The sequence below is a fragment of the Lepus europaeus genome, chromosome 14, assembly GCF_033115175.1.
Source record: "Lepus europaeus isolate LE1 chromosome 14, mLepTim1.pri, whole genome shotgun sequence".
In the NCBI taxonomy this organism is placed as follows: Eukaryota; Metazoa; Chordata; class Mammalia; order Lagomorpha; family Leporidae; genus Lepus; species Lepus europaeus.
The window spans coordinates 82,887,333-82,908,541 of NC_084840.1; the positions used below are offsets into that span (position 1 = coordinate 82,887,333).

At 40.0% G+C, this 21,209-nt stretch overlaps 1 protein-coding gene across 4 annotated transcripts in view; it reads right to left on the reverse strand.

The window, feature by feature from the left end:
* The window catches only part of LARP4B (La ribonucleoprotein 4B), a 131,359-nt gene that overhangs the window by 42,509 nt on the left and 67,641 nt on the right, over nt 1-21,209 (reverse strand). For all 4 annotated transcript variants that reach the window (XM_062211079.1, XM_062211078.1, XM_062211080.1 and 1 more), the window contains exons 6-7: nt 5,055-5,133; nt 2,389-2,525 (exon numbers count right to left, since the gene is read on the reverse strand). In XM_062211079.1, the coding sequence (XP_062067063.1) occupies nt 2,389-2,525; nt 5,055-5,133 (216 nt within the window). The remainder of the gene's footprint in view (nt 1-2,388; nt 2,526-5,054; nt 5,134-21,209) is intronic.

Consider the following 21,209-nt stretch of genomic DNA (forward strand, 5'->3'; position numbering starts at 1 on the left):
TATTTGGAAATAAATTTTTATCAACATGATTTTAAAATTTATTATTGTTGAAAAATGTAGGCTTTTCTCATTTTAATAGTGAATATAACATAATATTGTTAGTGTGTTTTTTTCAACTGGCAATCTCAATTGTATTAAGTGTAAAAGCATGGCATCTGCATCAGATATAGTATGATATGTATTAATATGTGTATCATGATATAAAATAGTATAGAGATGTAATTTAAACAATTCAGTCAACACTAGTTACCGTATCCAAATTAAAATCAAATATTTTCACAATAATTCACTTTGGGTACGGGGATAAGAGTTAGATATGAGATGAGAACTGTGCTTACTTGAGCTTACTTGTGTCACTATCTTCAGAACTCCCCAAAATATGATAATATGCTAACTGTATTCAGATCACACAGACTATTACATATGCACATACATTTCCTTCTGTCCAAAGACTGAGTGAAGAAAGACTATCAGACACTGAAGAGCTAAATACAAATGGAAAAAATAACAGTGCAATTCAAGAGCTGTTCAAAAGTATAATAAGAGAAGAGTAGGTGGCATTGAGGTGGGGATACAGACAGTTTATCTGTGGATAAACTGGCTCCTCTAAGTAACAACATGGAAGAATCAAATATCTTTACAGGTTATATGAATGACTCCTCAACTGAGAAATTTATGCCTAAAAGGAATAATCAAATCTGGGACTCCTAGTAATTACAAAGTATGGACAGGTACAAGAAAGCTAATCATATTTTAAAGATGGATTCCTCTTCTAAATGACAAGACTGGAAAACCTAACACCGTCTTGGAAAATGGCGGTCCAACTTTCACAATTCATGGCTAATGGTACTATGCTTGCAATTCCTTTACTGTCTACTTCAATAATTTAATAACCTATGGCATGTGTCTAAGGACAGAAAAACATAAGTAACTTATATTTGTGGTGACAAAATCCAAACTACTGTTAAGTCAAATCCACAAGGAAAAAAAAATCTGCCCTGAACGTGTCATCAATACAGCTAAACCAGGGTCAATGTCTCTACATTAAATGTTAAATAAACTCATGGCAGTGAGAGATATGAAGCTTTTATTTTATTTTATTTTTTTTAATTTTTGACAGGCAGAGTAGACAGTGAGAGAGAGAGACAGAGAGAAAGATCTTCCTTTGCCGTTGGTTTACCCTCCAATGGCTGCCATGGCTGGCGCACCGTGCTGATCCGAAGGCAGGAGCCAGGTGCTTCTCCTGGTCTCCCATGGGGTGCAGGGCCCAAGGACCTGGGCCATCCTCCACTGCACTCCCTGGCCACAGCAGAGAGCTGGCCTGGAAGAGGGGCAACCAGGACAGAATCCGGCGCCCCGACCGGGACTAGAATCCGGTGTGCCGGCGCCGCTAGGCGGAGGATTAGCCTGTTGAGCCACGGCACCGGCCGAGATATGAAGCTTTAATACAGGCACAGAAATGTCCAGTCATTCAAAAGTATGTAGGTTTTGGTGAGGGAGAAGTGACACAATTCCCACTGCATGCTTCATGGGGATATTACTCAGAATTGTACAATATGTCAGTCCTGAGGAGGAAAACTACAGAAATAATTCACATGGTATTTGTAGGCTTATTTTAAAAAGTTAATTATTTATAATTAAAATATTTATAATTAAAAACTGTATGACAAAATAATAAACAAAATGGATCGGTTATAGAGGCTTAAGTCTTCAAAGCAAACCAGGACACACACAAACTATAATTGTGACATTATAGGTAACACCCTAAATATTTACATGTCTTAAAGTTTCTGTGGGTCTCTGATGTAACATTTAAGCTACTCATTTGATGTCACCAACCTTGAAAATAACTTCATTTACAATATCCTTTTAATGGAAAACTCAGTATTATTTCTACAAAACCTAAGCTTCTTGCTTTAATGACAAAAATGCTAATTAAAATATTTTACTTTTAACCATAAATACTGTTATATGTTTTGTAATCTATGAAAGTAACAGTTAGTCCCAAATTCTCAAGTCTGTGACTATTTCAACGACATGGTGTTTGTTCCAAAGTCATCATAATTGGGATATTTATTACTCAATTTAAGTTTTTACAGGTGTCCCACATATAGAATGGTGGGGCATAAAGGGTTTAAAAGATTCCTTTTCTATTTCAAATGACACATAATCTGTCTGAGGTTTTGTTATGGATTACAATAGCTCTCCTAGAATCTAACAAGCACAATACTAAAATTATGGAGACTGGTCAGAAAGAAATGGAAGGCCAGGAAAAACTGGATTTACTATCAAATGCTTTAACATTTCATGGCTGTAGATTTAAGGATTCACACTGATAAAACTAATATTGTAAAATCAAGTATTCATTTAAAATTATCATTTACTTACACCTTAGCACTTCAACAATCAAATCGACATCAGTACTGAGTTTCTTGATATGGTCAAGGTTAGCTACCGTTGTAATTGGCACATACTGATCACTGTCCATCTGTGATATAAGATACATGTCACTAGCAAGATTCTCCCTGTTGAAAGAAAATAACCTCATTTAATTGACATTCTTTAAAAGGAAGCTTCATTTATAACAACATTGGTTTTACAAGTGGTATGAGTGTGGTAGGATATTGCTTTGGTGTAAATCTAAGTCCAATCCCCATCTGTTATTTGCTGTTTCTCTAGCCTTAGGCAAATATTTTTGAAAGACACTTGGTGGGGCCAGCGCTGTGGCTTAGCAGGTAAAGCTGCTGCCTGCAGTGCCGGCATTCCATATGGGCACTGGTTTGAGTTCTGGCTGCTCTTCTTCCGATCCAGCTCTCTGCTGTGACCTGGGAAAGCAGTGGAAGATGGCCCAAGTCCTTGGGCCCCTACACCCGCATAGGAGACCCAGGGGAAGCTCCTGGCTTCAGATCGGTACAGCTCTAGCTGTTGTGGCCAATAGGGGAGTGAACCAGTGGATGGAAGACCTCTCTCTCTGCCTCTCTTTCTCTCTCTGTGTAACTCTTTCAAAAAAAAAAAATAAATCTTAAAAAAAAAAAAAGACACTTGGTGAGGCAGAGAGAGCAGAAGTAAAAGCATAGTGCACTTCATGTAATCAAAGTTAATTAGCAGGTAATTCTTTTTAAAATGCAGTTATTGGGCAGGTATTATGATGCAGTCGCTTAAGCTGCCACTTGGGATGCCCACATTCCATTATCAGGGGGCCTGGGATTGAGTACCACCTCTCCTTCCAACACAGCTTCCTACTTATGTGCCTGGGAAGGCAGCAAATGATACTCCCAAGTAGTTGATTCCTGCCACCCACGAGTGAGACCCCATTGGAATTCCTGGGTCCTGGTTTTGGACCAGCCAGGCTCAGCTGTTGGGAGCAATTAGGAACTAAGCCAGCAGATGGAAGATCTCTTTCTCTCTCTCTGCCATTCTGCCTTTCAAATAAATAAATTACTTAAAAATAATTACAGTTCTACAGTTCACCTAAATAGTGTTTGAGCAGCTTATTAAAAATACATACAGAATATTTTAATGTAAGAAAAATCCAGTTGATAGGTAAGGAACATATGAAAATACCAGGATAAAGTCAATACCCCAAATGCATGCTGCTAATTCTGGAACACTTGCTAGAGAAGCTGCAAATCCGGCTCTGGCTTCCTAGTAGCCAGAATTAAAAAGAAGGAAACAGGATCAGTAAGTTTACCCACAGGGTCAAAAGGTAAGCCATAAATAATCAGCAGTGTGGGCCAAGATGACCTATTTCCTGGTGTTTTGGCCAAAGATGAACAGTTCTTGTGAGTTTTCAGAAAAAGACAACGTGTGATATATTGAATAAGGTCTCCATAAACATCTCAAAACTAAGTACTCTAATGGGTTTCATAGGACCTCTCCTTACAATGTTCCTCACAGTCATAGGGTTCAACAAAAACACTGCTCTGCCCCTCGTGTCCACTATCCATCTCTCGATGTAAGTGATTCTGGCCCATGTGAGAGGTAGATAAGGGGTTAGGTAGAGTGGAAAGCTAGCATCTTTTGTCTGTAAACTCAGGGTTCCTAATTTGTGAAAGTAAAGAAGACCCAACACAGAGCCCTTTCCACCTAACCTACAGGCAGCCCCACTGTCTTTGACGAGTCCTTGTCAGATACCACTGAGATGTTCAGGGCTCTAGAGAAAACACTTGACGGAATCGTCATTTTTGATAGCCAACTTTATACGTGGCCAATCAGTTACCTTCAGACCCCCAAAAAATTACATTTAACTCAATCCTATCTTCCTATATATTCTGGCTTGCCACTTTAATTTTAAAGATTCTTTGGTTTTCAGGGCCGGCGCTGTGGCGTAGTGAGCTAAACCTCTGCCTGCGTGCTGATCCAGCTCTCTGCTGTAGTCTGGGAAAGCAGAAGATGGCCCAAGTGTTTGGGTGCCTGCACCCAGGTGGGAGTCCTGGAAGAAGATCCTGGCTCCTGATTTCGGATCGGCTCAGCTCCAGCCATTGAGGCTACCTGGGGGACTGAACCAGCAGATGGAAGACTTCTCTCTTTCTCTCTGCCTCTGCCTCTCTACCTCTCAAATAAATAAACAAAATCTTAAAAAAAAAAAGAAAAAAAAAAGATTCTATAGTTTTCAACATAAAAGGAATTCAGGAGAAAAGAACTAAAAATATGAGTGCTATATAAATAAAACAATTGGCTACTGCAGTTGTCTGCTGTATTTTGAGAAATGATATAAGGACATCTGTTCTCAAGCATTAGTGACACTGAAGCTTCTAAGACTCTATCATCAGACTGTGATTCAGTGGGTTTGGAGTGTGTCCAGGAATCTGTTTCAAATGGCAATCCAGATAATGATCATCAAGAGGGGTTTATTTTCTCAACCTTAGTGGCCACTGACCTGAGGACTATGTTCGGGTCTCCAACGTATCAAGAGGTTATTATTGCTTAATATTCTAGAATTGATATTAACAGATATACATAAGTACTTCTACATAAAAGGTCATATTTATATGGAATAACCAATGGATAACATCACAGATAGTAAGTACTAGAAAAATCACTACCAGACTTACCTAGATAAACAGAATTCCAATGTTTTTTTAAGTACTTCTCGAGGGTCTTCCTGGCTTTCTGGTTGAGTTTCATTTCCTCCTGTATAAAATAATGATCTACTCAGGAAAAATGGCTTAACATTTACCAGGCTGAAAATACAGTAGAGCAATTCTAATGTTTTCAGTATACATACCAACATACTTAGAAACATGTATAGAGAATAAGAAAAATGCTATTATTTTACTGAGTAAAAAAATGTAAATTCATATAAAACCAAATATTTCCTCTACTCCTGCAAAACACAATCCACACAATCTAGAACACACACACATACACACACACAAACCAAAAACTGAGTAAGTTTCATTAGCAGAATTTAACAGAGGCTTTTTATCATGAAATAATGTGTATAACCTTAAGTAATACCTTTTCTCATTTCAAAAAGGATTTTCAAGTAACTTTCAAGAACATGTACTATACAATAGTAAAATTTAAGGGAAAAAAATCAAAATAAGGGAAAGATAAATACAGGCAAAAACCCAAGCAAATCATAAACACCATGTAGTCTCTATGCCAGAGCCTTAACTCTGTCTTTGAATTTCTAGCTAGTCAGAGCTACACGTGAGAACCTGTCATGCCCTTATCAGAGAATACTAAATAAACCCAATCCCCAAGAGGAAGGAAACAAAAGATAGCTCTAAATTCCAGAGGGTATTTCTTTGAAGAAGATGTCAGGTGATGTGTGCACCTGTGGCCATAGGCAGCATCAGTCAAGAGACCTTGGGCCTCCAGCAGAGTGAAAGGGAGCTCAGGCTAAGCCCTGAGCACTCTGGATGCTCCATGAACAGGTATTTATATAAATTTCTTAATAAAAGGCAGTGAAACGTTAAGAGCAAAAAAATTTTTTTGCATCATACATGGGTTAGACTAATACAAGAGGTACTTGTATTTTAGAAGTTACACACTATGAAAGGCAATGTGTGGGCAGTTAGAACAAATAAGGGTGGATAGAACAAATATGAGAATTTCTGTCAGTATTGTATAATGAGCTTCAAGAAAATCCATCTCCACTAGCAAAAAAGAAAGCACAACTGCTGAAACAACCAAAACTCAAAAAACAAACAAAGCCAAGATACCTGATGAGACCGAAAACTGCAAACACAACCCAATGTCATTCCTTTATTCACGAGGGTTCTCTGATCATCCTATTTAAACTTACATCCCACCCCCTTTATTTAGTACATATTTACTTTGAATCTCCTATATGATGGAAACTGTTGCAGGCACTGTGAATTCGGCCTGAATAAGACAAAGCCTCTTGTTCTCATGAGGTCAGCGTTCTAGTGGGAGAGGCAGATAGTAGATAGATAAGAACTACAAATATAACGTCAGATAGAAACCAATACACAGGAAAACAAACCAACATAAAGGGGCAGAGTGGCATGGTGCCGTCTTGGACAGGAGTTGCCAGGTGATCTGATGGAGAAGCACACGAAAATGTGGGAAGTCCATTCTAAGTGGAAGTGTAGAAGGCATAGAGTCCTGGGGAGCAGCCCGTGAGGAGTAGGGTCAAGAGGCCAGCAATAGGCTATTGGGGCAGTAAAGACACTGCTTGAGATGATCGCATTCCAAATTTGTGTGCCTGGGTTGGAGTTCCAGCTCCACCCCTGCTTCCTGCTAACACACACCCTGACAGGCAGCAGGTACTTGAGTCCCTGCCACCTCTTGGGAGATAGAATTGAATGTGGGTTTGTAACCTCATGCTGGCCCAGCTCTGGCTACTGCAGGCATTTGAAAAGTGAACCGGTGGAAGGGAGACTTCTGTCTGTCCTGGAGTTTTCTTAACTTTCAAACATGGTTTCTTCTTTACATAAAGTAACTCAGGTTTATTTCTTCTTGAGGGAGCTTTAGTTATACATATCTTACAAAGACAGATCATTTAATATAAATTATTTAATATAAATTTTTATATTATTTAATATAAATTTAATATAAATTGCAGAATTTATTGTACAGAGGTGCTTTTAATTCTCTATTTTAACCCTTTCAATACTTGTAGAATTGGTAGTTATATCACTCATCCTTTTTATTAATTTGTTCTCTTTGGATCAATCTAGGTAGATATTTGTCAACTTTATTGATCTCAAAGAAATGTTTGACTTCATTTTTTTCCTGAATTGTTTTACTGTTACCTATTTTCATTGATTTTCCTTTCGTCTTATAATATGCTTTCCTTGGCCTATGTCTATCCTTTTTCTAGGATCTTAAGGTGCAGAGCTCATTGATAGTGTAGATCTCTCTTTTTTCTAATACAGTTGGTTTTATTAATTTCTTTGTAAGCACTACTTTAGCAAAACGATATAGAAACTCTACCTAAAAACTAAACAGAAGGAAATAATGTCAAAAAGAAAACCAGAGCCCAATATCCCTAATGAACACAGGCAGCAAAAATCTTAGTAAATTTCAGCAAGTCTAATCCAATGGTAGGTCAAAAATGTATTCTATTATGACTTATAGAGGTTTATTATTTAACATCTGGAAATCAATATAACTTGTATTAACACACTAAAAAAAACGATCAAATAAACAACCACCCTCATAGGTGACAAACTCCAACAAATTCATTCCTGATAAAATAATAGAGCAAACCAAGAATAACAGACTACCTTATCTACAAGATAAAGGGCAGAGACATAAATCTATCATTAACATCATACTTAGTGGTGAAATACTAGAGAGTTTCCCAGAAATATCAGGAATAAGTCAGGTGTTTGAACAAACTTCTAGCCACTACTTCTGGTCAACTTTGAAGTGGAGGGTCTTCCCAGTAATCCGGCAAGACAAAGAAACAAAAGGCACCCACACTGGATAGGAAATAAAACTGCTCTCATTTGGGGCTGGCATTGTGGCACAGATTAAACTGTCACCCGTGACACCAGCATCTAATATGAGCATCAATTTGTGTCCCAGCTAGTTCACTTCTGATCCAGCTCCCCGCTAATGGGCCTGGGAAAGCATAAGATGACCCAAGTTCTTGGGTCCCTGCCACCCACATGGGAGACTCAGATGGCACTCAGCATTCCTGGCTTCATCTTGGCCCAGCCTCAGCCATTATGGTCATTTGGGAAATGAAATAACAGATGGAAGATCTCTCTGTCTTTTTCTCTCTGTAACTTTGCCTTTCAAATAAATAAAATAAGTCCTTATAAAAGAAAACACAAAAATAAAATAGCCTTGACTGCCAAAAACAATCCAACCATCTGTATGGGAAATTCAGTGTTACACACACAAAAAAAGTTCCTAAAACTAATAAGTAAACTTGATTAGTTTTTGTGATGTGAGATCAATATATTAATTATATTTCAATGCTAATAACAAATGATTTTAAACAAAAGTGCAAAAAATCACTTATCACAGCAAAAAAATATGAAATCTGACAAAGGGCATGAAAAAAATCAGTACAACGAAAACCTAAAAATACTGTTGATGCTGAGAGAAATTAAAGAAGACAAACAAATGAGACTGTATTAACAGGTATTGTTAAATGTCAATTTTCTCCAACTGATCTATACATCTCATGAATCCCAATAAAAATATCAGCATCTTATAGATACGCACAATCTCATTCTAGTTTGTACAGAAAGGCAAAGGAACTAGAATAACTAAATTAACTGAGAAATAACAGGAAAGCTCTTGTTAACTTATTTCAAGAATTTTTTATAAAAATCAAAACAGTGTGGTCTTAGACTTAACAGATACCAACAGATTAACGGAATAGAAAAGACAGTTCATAAATCAATGCATCTATATATGAACAAATGATTTTTGAAAAAGGTACAAAAGTGATGCAGTTGAAAAAGAATAGACTTTTGAAGAAATGGTGCTGCAACAGTTGTATATCCACCTGTAAAAATTAAAATGTTGATCTATAGCTCACATTATATATAAAAATGAAATTAAAATCAGCCAAAGACCTAAAAATATAAAAGGTGAAACAAACAGGAGAAATCTGTTGTGATTCTGTATTACGGAAACAACTCTTTGGTAAAACACCAAAAAGAAGATCCAAAGAAAAACAAGTGACACACTGAACTGCGTAAATTTTAAAATTCTACTTTTCCAAAAGTATTGTAAGGGAGAACAAAAGGACAAACTACAGACCAGAAAATGTATTTGTGAATTACATCTGATAAGAATTTGTATATTAAACATGTAAAGAAAGAACTGTCAAACTCAACAACAAAACAACCCAGTAAAAAATAAGCAAGCAGATATAACAACAAACAGATAAACGTACAAGAAAAGATGCTCCCAAGAGTGACTTTTGTGGAGCAGTTAGTACACAGCTTAGGACTCCTGTACTGCATGGAGTGCCTGGATTGAATCCCAGACTCCACACCTGATGGCTTCCTGTTAATGTGCAGGAGACAGCAGGGGATGACTCAAGTATTTGGGTCCCACAAGGGACACTTGAACTGAGTTCTTTACTCCCTGCTTTGGTCTGGCCCATCCCTGGTTGACATAGGCACTGGGACCAACAGATGGGAGACCTCTCTATCCACCTTTCAAAAAAATAAATCCATTGGGGGCCAGCGCTGTGGCATAGCAGGTAAAGCTGCCGCCTGCAGTGCTGGCATCCCATATGGGTGCTGGTCTAGTCCCAGCTGCTCCACTTCCGATCCAGCTCTCTGCTGTGGCCTGGGAAAATCGTGGAAGATGGCAAAAGTCCTTGGGCCCCTCTTCCCATGTGGGAGATCCATAAGAAGCTTCTGGCTCCTGGTTTCAGATCAGCACAGCTCCAGCCATTGTGGCCAAATGGGGAGTGAACCAACAGATGGAAGACCTCTCTCCCTTCTCTGCTTCTCCTTTCTCTGTGTAACTCTTTCAAGTAAATAAATAAATCTTAAAAAAAAAAAAATGAAAAAGAAAAAAGGAAGAAAAGATGTTTCAACTTCTGTTTCCATAAGTGAGGAACTGGAAGTCACCACTCTTTTTTTTTTTTTGGACAGGTAGAGTTATAGACAGCTTGAGAGAGAGAGAAATGTTCTCCCTCTGTTGGTTCACTCCCCAAATGGCTGCCACAGCCAGCGCTGCGCCGATCCAAAGCCAGGAGCCAGGTGCTTTTCCCCGGTCTCCCATGCGGGCACAGGCGCCCAAGCACCAGGGCCATCCTCCACTGCCCTCCTGGGCCACAGCAGAGAGCTGGACTGCAAGAGGAGCAACCGGGACCAGAACCCGGCGCCCACATGGGATGCCGGCACTGCAGGCGGAGGACCAACCAAGTTAGCCAGGGCGCTGGCCCCACCACTCTGTATTAACAAGTGAAAAAACTAAGAAACTAAAACCTCACAATTCCACTTAGAAAAGGAGTTGAGATCACAGAGCAAATGACTGCAGGCAAGTAAGGAATCTCAATTTTGCAGATAGGAAGCTTCCACAGGAACCAGAGCTGGGTTAGGAAAACCTGAGCTCTAACGGACAAACTGCTAGAAGAGCCTAAGGGTGGACATGGCTGAAAGTCAAAAACTACAGGGAGACCCAGTCATTTGAAGGGAAGAAGAAGAACGGCCCATATTCTGCGGAATTCTGCTTCCAACAGCCCAGCTGGGGTCTTCACAGTGAATAACAGAGGAAAAAAATCCCCTCAGGCTTCTGACAGGGAGTAGTGAAAAGGAACCATTTTGAAATATGCCAGAACACTTTGTTCTTAAGAAGGCCAGCCCTCAGGACAAACTGCTTGACCATAGCTTAACTGCTGGGGCGTCATCCAAGCTGAACCTACTCAGAAGAAAGGAACACCTAACTCTGGTCATCCTAGGCCACCCAAGACAAGAAAAACTGAGAAAGACCTGTTGAGTTCAGTCTAGTGACACATTCACGGTAGATGGAGACCTCATCATAAGATTATATAATGCTTCTGCTTCCACTTCCACCACACCTTGCCACATATCACTAAAGCCTTAAATATGGAAATTCCTTTTGCCCAATATATCAAATCCAGCTATCAAGAAAAAATACAGAGGATATGTGTTTATGTATACAAAATATATGTACAAAAGGCAAAACCCAGATTTTGAGGGGACAAGACAAGTATCAGAACCAGACAGAGCAGTGATGCTGGAAATGATTACACAGGGTATTTAAACCAAGCGTGAACTCTGCTGAGGGCTCTAATGGATAAAACAGACAACACGCAAGAACAGATGGGCAATTTAAACAGAGAAGTAGAAAACCTAAGGAAACAAAAAAATAAATAAATGCTAAAGATCAATGCCTTTGATGGATTCATTAGTGGACTGGACATAGCTGAGGAAAGAATATTTCAGTTTGAGTATATGAACAAAAGGACCGGTGCTGTGGCACAGCACGTTAAAGCCCTGGCCTGAAGCGCCAGCATCCCATATGGGCACCGGTTCTAGTCCTGGCTGCTTCTCTTATGATCCAGCTCTCTGCTATGGCCTGAGAAAGCAGTGGAAGATGGTCCAAGTCCTTGGGCCCCTGCACCCACGTGGGAGACCAGGAAGAAGCTCCTAGCTCCTGGCTTCGGATTGGCGCATCTCTGGCCATTGCAGCCATCTGGGGAGTGAACCAGCGGATAGAAGACCTCTCTCTCTAACTCAAATACATAAAAATAAATCCTTTAAAAAAAGAGAGTATATGAACAGAAATGTTCAAAGCTAAAAGGCAAAGAGACGAAAAACTAAAAACAAAAACAAAACAAAGAACAATACCCAAGGATTATGAATAATGACAACATCTGTTAACATACACACAATGGGAATATCAGAGAACAGAAAGAAGCAGAAGCAGCAAATGAAATAATAATGACTGAGAATTTCCTCAAATTAATGAAACCAAATCACGAATCCAGGAATCTCAAAGAATACCAAGTAAGAGAAATACCACCACCACCAACAACAACCAAAACCAACCAAACAACAAAGCTACACTGAGGCATATAATTTTTGAGTTACAGAACATCAAGAATAAAGAAAAAATTGTGACAGAAGCCATAGAAAAATGTACCTTACCTATAAAGGAATAATGGTAGGAATTATATTTGATTTCTCATAAACCATGCAAGCAAGAAGAGTGGAACAAAATTTATTTAGGTCAGAAGCTCTACTCTAAGAGGAAGAGCAGCAAAGGAATGAGTGAAAGTAAAATAAAAGCTTACTTTTTCTTATTTTAATAGGTCAAGCAGTTTATTCAAAATGACAATAATGAATTAGATTATGCACATATATATATATATATTTTTAATTTGACAGATAAGAGTTAGACAGTGAGAGAGAGAGAGAGAGAGAGAGAGAGAGAGAGAGGTCCTCCTTCCTTTGGTTCACCCCCAAAATGGCCACTATGGCTGGAGCTACGCTGATCTGAAGCCAGGAGCCAGATGCCTCTTCCTGGTCTCCCATGCGGGTGCAGGGACCCAAGCACTCGGGCCATCCTCCACTGCCCTCCTGGGCCAAAGCAGAGAGCTGGAGTGGAAGAGGAGCAACGGGGACTAGAACTCGGCACCCAAAGGGGATGCTGGCGTCGCAGGTGGAGGATTAACCAAGTGAGCCACGGCACCGGCCCCATGAATCTAGTATTTTTAAGATGTCAAGACTATCCAAAATAATCTATATAGATTCATTTAATCCCTAAAGAAATCCCACTGATGCCTGTTTTTTTAAAAAGATTTATTTATTTACTTGAAAGGCAGTGTTATACAGAAGAGGAAGAGACAGAGAGAGAGAGAGAGAGATCTTCCATCTGCTGATTTACTCTCCAAATGGCCACAACAGCAAGGGCTGGGCCAGGCTGAAGCCAGGAGCTTCTTTAGGGTATCCCACATGGGTACAGAGCCCAAGCACTTAAGTCATATTCCGCTGCTTTCCCAGGCACATTGGCAGGGAGCTGGATTGGAATTGCAGCAGTTGGGTCCATATGAAATGCCAGTGCCGCAGGCAGCAGCTTTACCTGCTACAGCACAGCACCGGCCCCCTCATTGATGTTTTCTTGCAGAAACAGAAAAATTCACTGCAAAATTCATATGGAATCTCAAAAGACCTCAAATAGTGGAAACAATCTTTAAAAAGGATAAAGCTGAAGAATTCATACTTCCTGATTTCAGAACTTAACACAAAGCTGCAGTAATCAAAACAGTGTGGTGCAGACATAAAGACAGACACATATATATTTGAGACACAAGAAAGAGCCCAGAAATAAATCTTCACATTAGGGTCAAATGATTTTTTTTTTTTTTTTTTTTTTTTGACAGGCAGAGTGGATAGTGAGAGAGAGAGAGGCAGAGAGAAAGGTCTTCCTTTTTGCCATTGGTTCACCCTCCAATGGCCGCTGCGGCCGGCGCATCTCGCTGATCCGAAGCCAGGAGCCAGGTGCTTCTCCTGGTCTCCCATGTGGGTGCAGGGCCCAAGCACTTGGGCCATCCTCCACTGCCTTCCCAGGCCATAGCAGAGAGCTGGCCTGGAAGAGGAGCCACCGAGACAGAATCCGGCGACCCAACCAGGACTAGAACCCGGTGTGCCAGTGCTTCAAGGCGGAGGATTAGCCTGTTAAGCCATGGCGCCGGCCAGGGTCAAATGATTTTTGACAAGGGTGCATTTAACAAAGAAATTGCAGTCTTTTCAACAAACAGTGCCAGGAAAACTGGATATCTGCATTCAGAAGAATGATATTGGATCTTTAATACCATATACAAATATTAACTCAAATGGATCACAGATCTAAATGTAAGACCTAAAGCTATAAAGCTTTCAAACAGGGGCCAGTGCTGTGACACAGTGGGTTAAAGCCCCAGCCTGAAGTGCCAGCATCCCATATAGGTGCCAGTTCAAGTCCCAGTTGCTCCACTTCCAATCCAGCTCCCTGATAATGCACCTGGGAAAGCAGCAGAGGATGGCCCAAGTGCTTGGGCCCCTGCATCCATGTGGGAGACCCAGAAGAAGCTCCTGGCTCCTGGCTTCAGATTGGCTCTGCTCCAGCCATTACGGTCACTGGGGAGTGAACCAGCAGATGGAAGACCTCTCTTTCTTTGTTTCTACCTCTCTCTATACCCCTGTTTTTCAAATAAGTAAAATAAATCAGTGGTGCCACTGTTTAAAAACTGTTAAGATGGTTAAATGCATATTAAGTATTTTTTATTTTTGTGAAAAATTAGGGAAAAAGTAAATGAATAGACAAAAGTAAACCATGCTAATACTACAAAAAAAATGGGAGTAGTTATGTTACTTTCAGACAGTGCAGATGGCAAAACAAGTGATGTTAGAGGGTTATTACATAATGAAAAAGGGCTTAATTATCCAAGACATAACAATCCTTAATGCCTCACTACACAGCATCAAAATACATGAGGCAAAATATGGGGCACTATCAGATAGTTTGGCAATTTCTTAGAAAACTATAAACATACTCTTAAAATACAATCCAGCAATTGTACTACATGGCATTTACCCAAATGAGTTAAAAATTGTTATAAAAACCTGCACAATGATGTTTATAGCAGCTTTATTCATAACTGCCCAAACTTGGAAGCAACCAAAATGTTCCTCAGCAGGTGACTGAGTTAAGCATATTGTAACTTGCCAACCCATGAAATATGATTTGGCACTAAAGTATGTTATGAAGCAACAGAAAGACATGCAGGAGCCTTAAGTACATGTGAAAATGCTGCATAATGTTTGATTACAACTGTTGGATATTCTGGAAAAGTAAAACCACAAAGTAAAAAGATCAGTGGTTGCCAGGGCCTAGGGATAGGAGGTATGAATAGGCAGAGCACAGATAATTTTAGGGCAGTGAAAATACTCTGTATGATACTATAATGGCAGTTACGTGTCTACACATTTATCCAAACCCACAGAATGGACAACATCAAGAGTGAATTCTATGGTGAACTATGGATTTTGGGTAATAATGATGTGTTGTATAGGTTTATCAATTGCATCAAACGTACTAGTCTGGTGGAGGAGGCTGAAAATAAGGGAGGAGGCTATGCAAGTGTAGAGAGGTAGAGTATATGGGAACTCTGTATCTTCTGTTTAGTTTTGTAATGAACCTAAAACTACTCTTAAAAGGGGGGACGGGGAGAGAACTTGGCATCATTAGTAATTAGGGAAATATAAATTAAAACCACAGTAAGATTCCATTAACTGTCATTTAGAATGATTGAGAGTAAAAAGATAATGAGTTTTGGTAAGGCTGTGGAACAATAAGGGTTTTGATGCATAACTGGTAGGAATACAAAACTGTACCACCACTACAAGGGTACTTAAGTTCATGGAAACTGTGTATTATGAAAAAAACCTATTCATGTATTCCAAAAGTGTCTGTACAAAAAATAAACTTATCCTTTAATTACTCACAATTTTTTGAAGAACTCTTTTTCTTTGGAAAGTAGCTCTGTCATTCTTAAAAAGATAAACATGCCTAACATAGTCATCTACTTCATTTCAAGATACTCTCTAAGACAAAGGAAAATATATGTCCATACAAAGACTTGCTTACAAACGGAGAGAGAGCGGCAAGATGGCGGAATAGGCAGGGAGCACACTATTAGTCCGGGGGAGAGACAGTTTAATATAAGTGGAGATATTGCAGGGTCAAGGAAGAGTAGGGGATGAAACAGCAGAGGAAACTCTTCCGGAACTAGTGATTCACAGTGGACCTGCATGGAGAGCGTGGGAGCCCAAGTTCGGGACACCAGCGGCAGACTCAACACACCAGCGCTGGAACGCGAGGTGAGCCGAACCTCAATAGCCTGAGACACCAGCGGGCAAGTGGAAAGAGGAGGCTAGAGGGAACGAGGCTTGAAACTCCGTGGGGAAAAATTCACCGGGCTAACTAGAAGAGAGAGAGGAAAAAACTAAAAAAAGTGACCGATACGGACACAAGTTTCTCTCTCTCCGCTCACCTCTCAAAGGCGAGCAAGACAAAGAGCAGGCGCCATTTTGGACATACGTCATAAGCAGGGCGACCTCAGGTCTGCACCGGCCTGAGCCTACAAGAAAAACCTGACTATGGGAGAAGGGGTGAAATAACAGGAGATTAGCATCTAACTTGGCAACCCAGTGGGAGACTGCAGGAGAATTGGAGCCCACACTGAGGGCAGCACAGATTCCCTGTGTGGTCCTTGGGAAAGAGCTTCCAATCTCTGGCTCCTGTGGGTATATCATTTGCCTGCTAACTAACTACCTCCAATTACATTCAGCTGTGCGGAATTACTTCCCTTTTGAATCAAAAAAAGAAAGAGAGATTTACCACACCTAACCTGGGAGTGTCATCTTTGACACACCCTCAACCCTGAGGAACCAAACACAGCTCTCAGGCCACACTCATCTCAAGCCTCTAAGGCTCCACTGAAAGCAGACAGTCCACTTAATATAGAGCCATAGTGTAACAAGAAAAAACACCACAGTGAAGAAACCAAATATCTCCAACATGCCAAACAACAAACGCAAAAACCAAGCTAACAAGAACAAGGAAGACACTATGACACCCCCAAATGAAAAAGATACCCCAATTCAAGATTATGAAGATGATGAGATCGAAGAAATGCAAGAAGCGGATCTCAAACAATTGATAAGAACATTAAGAAGTTCTCAAAAACAAATTCTTGAACTACAGAAATCCTTAAAGGACAAGATAGAAAATCTCTCGCACGAAAATGAAATATTAAGGAGGAATCAAAATGAAATGAAACAACTAGTGGAACAAGAAACTGTGATAGTGACGAGAAATCATAATGAAATGAAGAATTCAATAGATCAAATGACAAACACATTAGAGAGCCTTAAAAACAGAATGGGCGAAGCAGAAGAGAGAATATCAGACTTAGAAGACAGAGAACAGGAAAGGAAACAGGCAAACCAAAGAAAAGAAGAAGAAATTAGAAATCTAAAAAATATTGTCGGGAATCTACAGGATACTATTAAAAAACCCAACATTCGGGTTCTAGGAGTTCCTGAAGGCATGGAGAGGGAGAAAGGATTAGAGGGCATTTTCAGTGAGATACTAGCAGAAAATTTCCCAGGTTTGGAGAAGGACAGAGGCATCTTAGTACAGGAAGCTTATAGAACCCCTAATAAACTTGACCAAGAGATATCCTCACCACGACATGTTGTAATCAAACTCACCACAGTGAAACATAAAGAAAAGATCCTAAAATGTGCATGAGAGAAACGTCAGATTACTCTTAGAGGATCTCCAATTAGACTCACAGCAGACTTCTCATCAGAAACCGTACAAGCTAGAAGGGAATGGCGAGACATAGCCCAGGTCCTAAGAGAGAAAAACTGCCAGCCCAGAATACTATATCCTGCAAAGCTCTCATTTGTGAATGAAGGTGAAATTAAGACTTTTCATAGCAAACAGAAACTGAAAGAATTTGTTGCCACTCATCCTGCCCTGCAAAAGATGCTTAAAGATGTGTTACACACAGAAACACAGAAACATGGTCACCAATATGAAAGAAGGTAAAGGAAGGAAACCTCACAGCAAAAGATCACAGGAAGCCCAATTTCTCTTTGACATAGAATTAAACTCTGATGCTCTGTTAAAGCAATGTGTTAAAGTAATCTATTATGTTCTCTTGATGTCTGTTAAATTCTAATTGTTCAAAAACAGCTGAATTTTTATTAAGAGCTATGGGTTATTTAAATATGTGCTTATTTTCAAAGATTTGAATAATCACCTTGTAACAATGATCAAATTTGGTCTATGTTATGTCATGATTTTAAGGAATCTTATTTCAACCAGATATTTTGGATTTTGAGCCTTCTTGGCATTCTTGACCGGCATTCAAAAAATCAAAGTTTCAAACAATCTGGTCTCTAAGATTTCCAGTAAATCCTGGACTTTGGTTTTTCCAGTTTGGGCCCAACTGAAAAAATCGAAGGAACTATGTCTCTCATCTTATAGAGACACCAACTAATCAGTCTATTTGGATGATATTAGAAGGACTGTCAAGATGTGATGTGGTACCAGACTAAGTTTCTATAATGGAAAATGCTATTAATACAAATATTTGAGAATTAAAAAGTCTAATGATCTTGTGTTACTAGACATGATAGTTATCTTAATGAGAAAGCCCCAGAGGCCTAAAGGGTTAAATACTTGTAAAATCCTACAGGTGCTTTCAAAAATACTGTGAAGTAAGCAAGTGCCTCTTGTTGGCTGATGAGTTTATAATTTTAAACATGGAGACTTAAAGTCTTTTGTCATCCATAGTTATATAGGATGTGCTGCTCATAAAACTAAAGCGTTGTTGGTTCTGTGTTTAGCTGTCCTCCTATAGGTTCCTATGGACTTTACCAGCCACTTTTATTGTATTCAGTACTTTGGGATGGCTCTGTAAACAGATGAAACCAATAATGTATTAACAGTACCAACTGAGAGAAAGTATGGTTAACTGAGGTTACTAAAAACAAAAAGCAATTCAAATCAATTGGCAATCTACAAAAAGAGTTAAAGATTTTAAAAGCTATTATTAAAATTGCTATATTGGTCTATTATGCTATGTTATATGTGTGTACATATTGTATGTCCACATGGGGAAATTTTATTAAGAGTTTTATTTTAAATGGCTTATAGATAAGATTGTCCATAAATTTAAACTGCTAAAATCAATCAAAGATACATTTTAATTTGTGTGACCTGAATCTCTGCATCATATGTTTTTTTTTTTTTTTTTTTTTTGACAGGCAGAGTGGACAGTGAGAGAGAGACAGAGAGAAAGGTCTTCCTTTTGCCGTTGGTTCACCCTCCAATGGCCGCCGCGGTAGCGCGCTGCGGCCGGCGCACCGCGCTGTTCCGATGGCAGGAGCCAGGTGCTTATCCTGGTCTCCCGTAGGGTGCAGGGCCCAAGGACTTGGGCCATCCTCCACTGCACTCCCTGGCCACAGCAGAGAGCTGGCCTGGAAGAGGGGCAACCGGGACAGGGTCGGTGCCCCGACCGGGACTAGAACCCGGTGTGCCGGCGCCGCAAGGCGGAGGATTAGCCTGTTGAGCCACGGCGCCGGCTGCATCATATGTTTTAAACGTGTTGGTAGAAAGAAACTAAAAACATTTTAGATGGTTGTGCTTAAGTTTACTGGCTAAACAAACTACACCATGTTAGATATTTAAGAGGTGTTTCCAAATACATGATTCTTAAAATTTATAGAAGGCATTGGACCTTCTGGTAAATGTTTTCTTAAGTTGTTATCTAATGGTTGAAACGGTTTGCTAAGTATTCATGTAATATTGCTATTGTCAGCAAGCGATCTAGGACTTGCTCCCTCATTTCTCTATTCTAAGCCCAACTTGTTCTTTCATTTCTCTATTCTCTTCAAGGTAGGAAACTAATTCTATTATAAAGGAATCTGTAGGACGCACAATTTAATCTTTAGACCTTATAAAAGAGATGGCTAACATTTTTCTGTAATAGCATAGCCAAAATAAGAACTTAAATAATAATCTCATAGCTAGATTCGCTTCGCCATCAGCGAAGTATACAGTAAGTAGAAAAAACCTCCCTTTCAGACCAAAGGGAAAGAAAGTTTTAAAGTGAGAATATAATTTTCCTCATGGGCATTGTCTACTTTAGAAAAAGTACTACAGAACATGCCTGTGACTATAGACTTGTAGTTCAGGCCACCGAAGATTAGAGATGGGACTTGCGCACTCCCTTGACTTGCATCCTCTGGTCTGCTTTAACACAAACCAGGAGGAAAAGAAAGCTCGGCATCAGAAGCAATGGGTGGCAGGCCTATTAATGGCTGATCTGTAGAGTGATCTGCCCTCAAGGAGACCCAACAGGCCAGTCCACTGCAGTGGCTTTCAATGTGGTAAGCCTGGGCTTCAGCAGAAGTCAGCTTGTGAAGAGCCCTGGCAGCTCTGCCAAGAGTTGGATCACTGGAAATGGACCTGCCCTGGAGTCGAAGGATGCCCAGGTCAGAGCCACAGATCTTATTGGCTCTAAGCTGAAAAGCCCTTCACTCAGCCCAACTTCCAAAGTGACCACTGCAGCTGAGGGGATGGCCAAGTAGGGTCAGCAACATTGCAGGCAGAACTGTAAATTTCTTGTTAGAGATGCCCCCTGCCTTTACCTGGCCAGCTCTCCTCCCAGCCCAGCCAAGTAATGAAAGTCAACAGAGTGCCTTCCCCTAGGAGGTTCACACCTCCCTTAGGATGTACCCCATGTGAAGAGATAGATAGGTCTGGGCCTCTGAATTTACAAGGCCTAAAGCCCACCAGATTATTATCAAGCCCCTTCTATCAGGTTCTATTTGCCTCTCAATCAGAAAAATTACTTGTAGCTTAGACAGCACCTTTCTTAGCTCCTCTAATAATGACTCTGTCCTTTGTCCTAGGCCCTGTCTAGCGCACTTGGGCCTCATTCCTTTGTAATCATAACCTCTACTCTACCACCCATGGCTCTACTCCCAACCTGTGTGTACTGATGGTCCTCTTCCCCACTTAATGCTGTATAATTGTTCAAACCTGGTAAATGCCACTCTTAGGATCATTGGTTACTATCCTCACTCTGTCTTTTATGACCTTGTCTAAATATGATCAGAGTGGGCAAACTTGGAAGGCTTCCATAGCCTTGGCAACTCATGACGACAGCCTAGGATGGTTACTGGCGCCATAAACTAGAGTGTCAATTTGTTGGGTCGACAACAGGAGCCACTGTGCACTTGCTCCTCATGTGGGATCTCTGTCCTTAATGTGCTATACATTGTGATTTAATGCTATAACTAGTACTCAAACAGTATGTTTCACTTTGTGTTTCTATGTGGGTGCAACCTGTTGAAATCTTTATACTAAATTGATCTTCTATATATAAAGAGAATTGAAAATGAATCTTGATGCAAATGGAAGGGGAGAGGGAGCAGGAGAGGGGAGGGTTGCGGATGGGAGGGAAGTTATGGGAGGGGGAAGCCATTGTAATCCATAAGCTGTACACTGGAAATTTATATTCATTAAATAAAAGTTAAAAAAAAATTTTAAAAAAAATGTTCACCGTAGCTTTATTTGTAAAGCCCCCAAATTAGAACAATCCAAATATTCATCAACAAGAGAACAGAAAAACAAAGTGGTATATGTACATTGTAGACTACTACTGGGCAGAAAAAGGAGTTATTAATATATGTACGATTAGATCTCCACATTAGTAAGCAAAGCAAAAG